At 40.2% G+C, this 11,153-nt stretch overlaps 1 protein-coding gene across 1 annotated transcript; it reads right to left on the bottom strand.

Annotated features, from left to right (window-relative positions):
• Positions 1-3,764: 3,764 nt before the first annotated feature.
• LOC103361484 (keratin, type I cytoskeletal 13-like) lies at positions 3,765-6,983 on the bottom strand. The gene is made up of 7 exons (XM_008287569.1): positions 6,529-6,983; positions 6,254-6,336; positions 5,917-6,073; positions 5,312-5,473; positions 4,737-4,862; positions 4,432-4,652; positions 3,765-3,915 (listed from the first exon to the last, which is right to left on the bottom strand). The coding sequence occupies exons 1-7, from the start codon at positions 6,925-6,927 to the stop codon at positions 3,810-3,812; spliced, it is 1,254 nt and encodes a 417-aa protein (XP_008285791.1). The 5' UTR covers positions 6,928-6,983; the 3' UTR covers positions 3,765-3,809.
• Between the last annotated feature and the right edge of the window lie 4,170 nt (positions 6,984-11,153).

Genomic DNA, 11,153 nt, shown 5'->3' with positions numbered 1-11,153 from the left:
CACTCTACAGTGTTTTAGGAGCGTTTGTTTGACGTGTTATCGTCCTGTAAAACTTTACAGAGTAATTTAAAAATGTTTAAGTTCCTAAAACCTCCTGAAAATAAATAAATCAATCAATGTAATAATGAGAGTATTTGTGTCTTTTCTGATATAACTTGAGACGTCTGACTCTGACAATGGAGGCGAAAGACATCCGTCTGTAGTGACTTCAGACCATGAATTTACTGCACAACAACACAACACAACAACACAACAACACAACAGCGCCCCCTGTAGTCACAAGCCAGTTTAACCCCGATCAGGCGGATCAGTTTGATTATCGTTTGACCAACATTATGGAGCAATGAGAGCGCCAAATTACAGAAATAAATCTAAAAAAGAATAATAAAATGAAAGTGGAAATATAAAGAAATAAAAAATAATAATGTGGCAATATAAAGCAATGCTAATCAAGAAATGAACCAATAAAAGAAAAGACTAATAAAAGTAGAAATATGAAGACAAATAAATCAAATAATACAAATAAAAATAATCAGAAGAAATGTGCTTTTATAAAGAAAAATTCATTTAACGTTGTGATCAGTAAATTGACATTGTTTTTAAGATGCACTTTATTGCAGATTTTTAAAAATTTCTTCATTGTTGCTTGAAAGGCCACTTACAAGGCACATTATAACGTTATAATGTCGTTTTAAAAGCAAAGGAAATACGCAGCAGTAGGAATGTCTTTGTGTGCAGGTGCAGAAGGAATCCCCACATATGTCTATATATCTATTTCTAGATAGATATAGATATGTATGTAGCTGCAGGGTGGAGCAGTGGTTAGCATCGTTGCCTCGCAGTAAGAAGGTCACTGGTTTGCATTCCGGTGAGGACACCCGGGATCTTTCTGTGTGGAGTTTGCATGTTCTCCCCGTGCAGCGTGGGTTCTCTCCGGGTTCTCCAGCTTCCTCCCACACAGTCCAAAAACATGTTGAGGTTAATTGGTGATTCTAAATTGTCTGTAGGTGTGAATGTGAGTGTGCTTGGTTGTCTGTCTCTAAGTGTAGCCCTGTGACAGAAACAAGATGCGTCTTTATAGATTTGTTGAATTTGAAAAGTGAGGCGATTTTTTCTTGTGTTCTCGTCCTCATTTTAAAACTCAAATGCTGCCACCTGCTGGTTGTTTGTGGGTGTTTGGGCTCAAATATGAAGCACTGGAGAATATTTTTGTATTGTTTTATGTTACGTTGGGATTGTGTTCTTTTATTTTCTGACAGATTTTTCAATAAAATTTAATTATTTATTACTTGTCACTTGTAGTTTTTGATCGGCAATGATAATAATCATAAAAAATGTCATCACCCACAGAGTCGATGTCAGGCTTCTTTTTTATTTTTACTCGGATCCACAGACAGTCCTGGTTCTGGTTCAGAGTTGTGGTTTCACTGCTGCTGACCATCACGTTTCCCTGCGAGTTGTCCTGCAGAACAGCGTCCATCTCCACGTTCACCTGAACCCTCAGGTGAGAGCCCCCCTGAGAGCCTGCAGGTCCTGCAGTGGACTGACAAAAAGTGGATAAAGTTCTGCAGTAAATGTGTGTAACTGTTCAGAATGAATAAAATAAATGAATAAAATAATAAAAAACACTTGATCATGTACCCTAGTGAGGATTAAGCGGTGTATAGATAATGGATGGATGGACTTGATCATGTTTGTGCTGCAGCTGCATCACTTCCTCCTTCAGACTCTGGTGCTGCAGCTGTGGATCGGTTCTGCGTGGATTTAATTAGGCTGGAACCTTCTTTAGCCCGCTGACGGCCTCCACCGACTGACGCAGAACCACCTCGTTCTTGTAGCTGAGAACCACAAACCCACCTGAGTGTTGATCCAGAAGAACGAGCTCAAACAAAACGTGTTTAATTAAATATTCTGACTTGACTTTGAAGTCGTCGGAGGCTTATCAATGGCGGTGATGAGGGCGGCGTTTTCATGAGCAGCAACTTGGATCTGAGCTCAGATAAACACAAAATCAGTTTGCTTTTAGATAGAAAACTAATAAATAATCCTGCTGACTGTTTGGAGCCTTGTGGCCACCAGGCGGCGCCAGAAGAGGCAAATCACAAATACAAGCTTCACTGATTATTCATCCATCCATCCATTATCTATACACCGCTTAATCCTGCCAATCATGGGGGGCTGGAGTCTATCCCAGCTGACTCAGGGTGAAGGCAGGGGACACCCTGGACAGGTCACCAGTCTATCACAGGGCTACACTTAGAGACAGACAACCAAGCACACTCACATTCACACCTGCGGACAATTTAGAATCACCAATTAACCTCAACATGTTTTGGACTGTGTGGGAGGAAGCCGGGGAACCCAGAGAGAACCCACGCTGCACGGGGAGAACATGCAAACTCCACGCAGGAAGATCACGGGTGTCCTCAGTGGGACGTGAACTGGTGACCTTCTTGCTGCGAGGCGGTGGTGCTAATCACTGAGCCACCATGCAGCCCATCTTATATTTAAACATTATTTAAATATATAAATGAACATGTTAAAAACTACGACAACACTCCGACTGTGTTTGATTGGCTCTTCAGTCTCAGGTGATTTTACCTGTCAGGCCTGAATCTCACAGGTGTTCTACATCTCAAACATGTTTTGCAAACACTCAGAGAACGCTAAATTACCAAGCATTTAAACAAACATTTAGAACAAATAGAACTGAACTTTTTCATGGAAATGTAACCATCAAACTGTTTTTTTGTTTGTTTGTTTTTACCTTTTTAATAAGAAAAACTGAATTAAACTGAAAGCTTTTGTCCAGTTTGATGTTTTTTTGAGTCAGTTTTTTTCTGTTTATATGTATGTTATTTTACGATATATCCAATAGTGTTAATTGTTTAAAATGAAAATGAACATAATACATTCATATATTGTTTATAGTAGTTTTTTGGCCATATTACTGTTTTTTAAATTCTATATTTCTATTTCCTAAATGCCAGAATAATGAGAGAGAACTTTTTTTTGAGAGAGAATTTTTTATTACTTTCTTTAAATCTGAAGTTTCCATCCACTAAGTTGCCTTTAAACTATTTGGGAAAGCCCAGATGATGATGTCATGGCTTTGGAAGCTTTTGATAAGTTAATTGACATCATCTGAGTTAATTAGAGGCACACCTGTGGATGTATTTTAAGGCACACCTCAAACACACTGCTTCCTTTTGTGACAAACATTTGAAACAACAAGTACTTAAAATGCAGTGTTTTGGGTGGCAGATACCTTTAAAACTACAAGTACTGGGACACAAAGTAGTATTCTGGTGGAATAAACGTGTAAAACTCAAAGTAAAGTAAAAGCAGCTCATGTCTTCCATTACTTTAGCATCACAGTCCATCTTCCTGTCCAGTAGGTGGCAGCACTGCCCCTGTAAGCTGCTTTGCTCAGCCACTACATCTCCTACATGCTCATATCCATAAATAAATACATGCAGTCATACAATAAGATCATTTGACCTGCAGCTTGCAGTAACTCAACAGCGCCCCCCAGTGAAGTGTTTTATTAATACCTTTTAATGCTTTTTCTAATAATGAGTTTTCTACAGTGTATAAATATTTTCAAACCAAAAGTTATTAATATTCTTGGCCTCTATTTGATCATTTCAGTGTTTAATCATCTACGTTTTTATTTTAGTTTGATTTATTGTAATATGATATAAAGTATTTGACCACACAGTGTTTTAATTCGAATAAAATGAATAAAACACACAAACACAAGGTGTCGGTTCATCAGAGGCATTTTATTTGAGTTCTTCTGATGTTTCTTAGCTGATCTCAGTGGTTTCTGATGTTGTTTCTCCATCCTCAGTGACCTCCTTGGTGACGATGACGACACGGCGAGTCGTGGTGGTGGTCGACGACTGAGGAGCACTGACGGGAAAAACCAAAAGGTTAGCTTAGAGGGTAAGATTTAAACGGAAGATCATATCCACACGTGTCCATGTGTTTCTCTACGTTCATGCTTCAAGTCCTTCAAGTTAAAATGTTCTGCTTTAGTTATATATCACGTTTTATGAAATTCATTTGTTACTAAAGTAGACTCTTTTGAACTTCCTTCGAAGCATTACTTTTGGGGTTATATATCTGAATTTTTATTTCCATATATCGGTCTGTTTTATTGTGTATTTACAAATGGAATTTCTTTTGCAATTTACACATTTATTAGTGAATTATGCAAAATGTACAAATGTTTTTCTGCTTTTTATGTTCTTTCTTGAATTTTTGACTTTTTTGAAGAAAACTTGGCCTTAATTATGTTTTTTAAAAAAAAAAAATCATATTCCAAATATTCAATCTATAGACTGTCTACAGTTTTGAAGATTTTTCTGCAGACAGAAACATTGTTCACTAGTTTTACAGGTTCTTTATATCCTTGTTTCGTCTCACCTGAGCAGCTCTCCATCCAGCAGCCTCCTGTACTCGGCGATCTCCAACTCCAGCCTGGTCTTGATGTCCAGAAGCATCTGATACTCCTGCGACTGCCTCTCCAGGTCGGCCTTAAGCTGCATCAGCTGCTCCTCCAGCATGGACACCTGGTTCTGGTAACTCACCAGCATCATGGCGTACCGGTTCTGGGTGTCAGCGAGGGTTCCCTCCAGAGACGATTTCTGATTGGAGGAAAGAAACCATGTGAGCAGATTTACAGAAGCTCAGTCTGAGTGAAACCGTCCAGTTAAAGGTTAGAAACCCACCATGCTGAGCTGTGATTGGAGCTCGATCTCCAGAGCTTGCAGCGTGCGTTTGACCTCCGTGACCTCAGAGCGAGACGTTTGAAGGATCTCTGTGCTGGACGCGACTTCCTTATTCAGGGTGTCTCTCTGCAAAAGCAGCAAAAACACAATAACAACATGTGAGACAACAAATCTGAAAGTTAAAAAAACTGAGTAAAAACCACTGAAGAATCAACCTGTATGCAGACGACACTCTGCTGTTCACATTGAGATTATTGGATGGACTTAATGTGAGTTCATGTATTCATGTAACTGATTTTAAAAATATATGAACATTTACATTTTACCTCATATAAAGCCAGTTTTGCTTCAAATTGAAATTACTTAAAAAAAAAAAAAAAAAAGTCACTTTCTCTTGTGCCACTAGGTGGTACTAAAGGGTCTTAATTTTATCAAAGTAAATGCCAAAAACACAATTTTTCCTCCAAATTTTTTCTGAAAAAAAGAAATTCAAAGATTCAATTTTTTTGCATCATGAAGGAAAGAAATTTTGAAATGGGTTTGTGTTGTTCGACAGGAGTTTCCTGTGATCTCACCTTAGCCTGGAACCAGGTCTCCAGCTCTTTGCGGTTCTTGCTGGCGACGGTCTCGTAGTGCTCTCTAATTTCAGCCATGACGACGGACAGATCCTGCTGAGGAGCAGCGTCCACCTCCACGTTCACCTGACCACTCATCTGGGCCCGCAGACCGAGCAGATCCTGCAGGACCACAAATAAATCATCAAAACTAAGAAAAAGTTCACATTTTGTGTTTAGTTTATCCTTTCATTTTAAATCTAAATTCTGCGGTTGTTATTTGAGCAAATTAAAAGGTTCCTTTTTGTCTTTGGACTCTGATAAATCAGAATTAGCATAAATGGTCAAAATAGTTATTGATAAAATTTCACTGTGGTGTTTTTTTGGCTCATTCGTCTGTTAACACGCTAAAAATGTGTTTTTTGTTTGTTTTACAGTTTTTAGCTGTAATTTTACTGTTATTTTACAGATTTTCCTTGTTTTGTCAAATTGCAGACAATAATTAGTAGAATCACAAAGAAGGGTATTCATTTACACGTTTCATGTGAGAAGGCCAAACCTTTGAATAACGTCGACATCAAAAACCTGTATTTTTTCAGTTGCAGTGTGCTCAGTGTGGTGCTCACCTCCTCGTGATTCCTCTTCAGGAGGATCAGTTCCTCCTTCAGACCTTCGATCTGCATCTCCAGGTCTGATCGGGCCAGAGTCAGCTCATCCAGCAGCCTCCTGAGCCCGGCGATGTCGGCCTCCACACTCTGACGCATGGCCAGTTCATTCTCGTACCTGCAGGGGGCGATAGAGGCATTGATCACATGACACAGCAGTAATCTCCTGGTTTTTCCATTTTTGTGTGTTAATATCCAGGTTATTGACACGGTTGTGTGTTAACGTAAAGTTTTTTTATACTTTCATTTTCAGGTTTAAAGGCTATCATTTACAGGATTAAAACCTTGGTGCACTTACTTGACCTTGAAGTCATCAGCAGCCAGCTTTGCGTTATCAATGGCCAGGTACAGACCTCCATTTACACGGGTACCATCTAAGATCTGAAAAACATGCAAATTAAAGTCAAATTTCCCTCATTGTGTCGTTGGTTTCATCATGTAAAGCAGAGCTGTGGTGTTCAGGGCGTGGCCGCACTGGTGTTCAACCGGCAGGATTCAGTTTCAAACTTTGAGCATCTTTTTACTCTGAGTCTTTGTATTGTGTCTTTAAACAGAACCAGAATCTGGACTCACCTGTTCCTGCAGCCCATTGATCACGGCCATGTACGCAGAGCAGTCGTGGCCTTCGGGTTTGGTCTTGCTCTCCAGGAACTGCCGGATCTTCAGCTCCAGGTCGGCGTTGGCGGCCTCCAGCTTGCGGACCTTGTCCAGGTAGGAGGCCAGGCGGTCGTTCAGGTTCTGCATTGTGGCTTTCTTGTTGTCGTTGATGTCTGGGATGGCGTCAGCCAGGTCGAAGCCTCCGCCACCGGACATACCTGAGCCAGAGAAGCCTGATCCAGAGAAACCTGAGCGGTTAACTGAGGCAAAGTTTCTGGGACCTGCATAGCTGGAGATTCGGACCTCGTTGCCTCCGGCACCGGCGTACACGCTGTTAGCCCGACGGGAGGCGTAGATGCGGTTCTGGGTGGACATGGTGGAGGTGTCTGCTGCTCTGGATGGAGGAGAGAATGCAGGAGAGGCCGGACTTGGCAGCTTTTATGCTTCCTGGAAGTGGGGAGGGGTTCAGGTATTGCCTCGGGGCAGGAGGACGACCAACAGCCACAAATCACGGAAGGAATTTAAAGCACACACCTGTTGTACCTGTGGGAGTCGGAGAATGTCTTTGAGGTGATGCAGTCGGTATCTGTTTTCATTGAGTGCTCATTTCCAACCTCTTCTGTCGCAGATGGATTCCTGCTGTCAGGTGGCGACATGCCTGCTTTTGGCCCTGAAGGCGTAGCTTCGCCCCCCTACTCCCTTATTGTGCAACCAAACAATGAGCCACGTCTTTCAGCTGCTGTTTGCTCTGACCAAACACTGATACTGATCAGTTGCAGGGCTGGTTTGCTACCACTCAGCTCCAGTGCTCACATTCAGGTAGACAAATACATCCAAAGCTCTCCTTTCTACTGTAGCATGTAGTGCAGATAATAAATATTCTCCCCCTTTGGAAGTTTTCCTCCTTCATTGCTTTTCAGTATTAAGACATGATCTGTTTAAAATTGGAATTTACTAAAAAAAAAAAAAAAAGACCCATTTATGCAACAGTGACAACAGATTTCTACAAAGTAATGTCAATTAATTATTTAATTTAAATTGTAAAATCAATGATTGCATCAGTATTCACCCCCTTCAGATTAGGTATTTATTACCTTTGACTGCAGTGACAGCACTGAGCCTGTTTTCTTCTCAATCAGCCTGAACATCTGGACGCTGCAATTTTACTTCATTCTTCTTTGTAAAACTATTCAAACTCAGGTTACACAGAGATCATGAGTGAACAGACCTTTTCAGTCCAGACACAAATTCTCAGTTGGGTTGAGGTCTGAGCTCTGACTCAGCCACTCCCGAACATTCACCTCGCTGTCCTTAAACCATTCCTGTGTCGCTTTGGCTGTTTTCTTCGGCTCATTGTCACAGCTCTCTTGCAGCCTGAGTCAAGTGTCCTCCAGGATTTCTCTATACTTTGCTACATTCACTTCACCCTCTACCTTTACAAGCCTCCCAGGCTCCTCTGCTGAGAAGCATCAACACATCACGATGCTGCCTCCGCCATGCTTCACATCACTGATGCCGCGGCCACCATCTTTGACAGCTGGAATGGTGTGTTTGCGATGATGGAATGGTTTGATATGAACTTTTTTCTACAGCGTCTTTGTCTTTGTCACTCTCCCATAAAGCTTTGACTGGTGAAGAACAGGAAACAGTTGCATCTCTTCCATCTCAGCTGCTGAAGCTTGTAACTCCTTCAGAGGAGTCATAGGAGTCTTGGTGGCTTCTCTTACTCGTTTCTTTCTTGCTCGATCGATCGCTCAGTTTTTGAGGACGACCTGCTCTAGGCAGATCGCGTTCGTTCAACATTTTACACCGCATTTAGCAAACAATTTTATGTAAATTACGCAAACAAAATGTCATTTTCTGTTAATTTTCACTCATCATATCTAGTTTTAGAAATATATTTACAGTATTAGACTTGAATCATCTGTTAAATGAAACTGAAATGTTTGTGAAATTATAATAAATTTGTATTTGAATTGTCTTTTTATCAATAAGTGTCAATTTTCTTTTAAAAAATTACAATTTTGCGGTTGTTCACCATTACTATTCATTTACATTGTAGCTGTATTAATATTTTCCAGTATTTTTAACATACAAAAAACATACAATAGAAATGTTGAGTTATACAGCTTTGCAGTTGTGATTACATCTATTTAAAGTCTGCGGGGTCACACTGATCCTCCTGTAACCAACGAATCTCACTGGTGTGTTTTTAATTATTGCTGTTTGACTGATTGATGTTGTGAGACGTTTCCGATTAGTAAAAAACTTACGACATCACCGTGGGTGGCCCAGCAGGTTTCAGCTGGAGTTTGCCACAAAGTGTTTGAGCAACAGGCGTGTTGTGTAACTCTGTTGACAGAAGGCTGGTTTGTTTTTCAGTTGGATGCTTTTAATCTCACAGGTGAACAATCTGATTTTAATGAGCTGCTGTTGATTCAAAGTTCCAACCAGGCCTACCGGCAACAGAAAGTGGAAGATTAACTCCGACTGACGGCAGCTTTATGGAGTCTCATCGTAAAGGCAGCGACTTTGTGATTCATGACAGGATGTAATGAGGAGGAATTTAAATTCAACAATCAAAGACAAAACAGACATGAGACGTTTTTGTTTTTATGGTCCTGACTGGGAGTTTTCATAAAAATCTGACACAAGACAATATTTGATTAAAGAAAAAAGAAAGAAAGAAATTAAATTTGATTATTTATTTCACAAAAATTACCTGTAATCAACAAGTCCACAGGAAAATATAGAGGTTTGACATCCTGTAGATATGTAACTACTCACATGCTCTGCTGAAACGCTGCCTGCACTTCGTCTGAAACGCTCTGAATTTCTATCATGTGACTGTTGGTTACAGCGAACTCGATCATGGTTGTTGAAGTATCCAGCTGTGTCCAAGAATCAACCTTCTGGCTGATCATTTTAGGTTTTCCTGAATAATGTGGAGGTACTCTTTCTTCATGATTCCATGTACTTTGTGTAAACCACCAGCAGAACAGCCCCAGAGCATAATACTGCCACCGCCATGCTTGATGGTAGTTTTCTGTTTATGGACATTGTGATCAAACAGCTCAGTTTTTGTTTCATCTGATGACAGAACTTTCCTCCAGAAGGCTTTTTCTGATCTGAGAAGTCACGAAACTTACAACTAAATGACTGCCTCACAGTATTAATATATTTCTAAGGCTCTGACTCGCTGTAAACCTGGAACCTGAAATCATCTGAGTCAGACTCATATTAATCCTCAGGGTTGTTTAGCTTTTTAATGTCATCTTATTCTACCTGCAGCTGCTCTGATGATTCACTGAGTCTTGAATCTTAATTGTTTATTCCAGATGGGTACATCATTTAATTAATTTGATCTCTCTTATTGCTACACTTTCTGTTCATTCGTGTCTTTTCTTGATTGTGTTGTAAATACGACCTTGAGTAATTTGAGCGATTTATTCCCGTCATTCATTTCATGCATAACTGCAACATCAAATTCGAATTCTCTTATTTAGATAAACATCATTTTGATGGTTTATGATGTTGCATCAATTTAATAATGTGTGCAATTTAAACTCAAGTTTCTGCGTTCATTAATTATGAACTAAATTCAAGTTGAGATAACTTAGTGAAATTAGCTTACACCTAATATTTTTTCACTTTGAGTTCAGGATTTCCAGTCTTCTCTTGTATCTTAACATTTAATCCCCTACCTCACTCGAGTTTGTTGATTCAACATCATTTTATAGAGGTTTGATCTGAGATGCCCTTTACCGATTTATCTTCAGGTTTATGAGTGAAAATCCTGCATTTTTATTATATTTTCATTAAAAAGTCAAAGTCCTAATTTTGCCAGTTTTCCTAAAGTCTTCTTAGAGAGTTCTATTTGTTTGGAATAAACCTTTAAAACTACAGGTAGAGTTTTGGCTGAAATAACTTTTAATCTATAACTACATCGAGTAGTTCTTACATGATTGGAATACTGCTTGAATAAACCTTTGAAATTATGAGTCCTATTTCAGCCTTTAAAACCTGAAGTCACTTCAATCGTCATCTGTGAAGGTAGACGGCACTGTCTGGATATAGAGGCCTCTGCAGGTGTGGTCTTGAGAGTGCAGCCTCTGGTGCTGAAACGCATCCTGTTGAACCCATGAGCGCTGGTTGGACATCATTAACCTCCACAGAAGTCTTTGGCTGTGTCCAAAATCATCCACTCACTCATTATATAGGGACCAGTATACGAGGTGTGTCAGAGAAGTTCCAGGACTGGTGTCACAAAAGATATATTTCAAATCCAAACTACAAACTACATTGGCATGGGAATGGCGGCGCGCATAGACGCAGCGCCCCCTTCAGGAGACAATGAAAGTGAATGTTTTGAGTGTCTTGTCTATCCCAGACGTTAATTCTGCAAAACTTGCAGCCGAGAGACTTTGCTGGACATCAGGACAGTGAACGGTGCTGAAATTGTGGCGATCGGCTGTGATGTGGACAAACTACACTAACACGGAGTCCGATCGGAGACGACGCCGGCAGCTACCCGAAAGAGAAGGAAGCACAAACGGTATGAACGTTAACGAAGGAGGAGGAAGAGAGCCGGGATCCATGCT

This window comes from Stegastes partitus, unplaced genomic scaffold, assembly GCF_000690725.1.
Source record: "Stegastes partitus isolate 25-593 unplaced genomic scaffold, Stegastes_partitus-1.0.2 Scaffold508, whole genome shotgun sequence".
NCBI classification, from domain to species: Eukaryota; Metazoa; Chordata; class Actinopteri; family Pomacentridae; genus Stegastes; species Stegastes partitus.
Note: the sequence above shows the minus strand (reverse complement) of the source record. Positions and strands in the feature narration are given on the sequence as shown.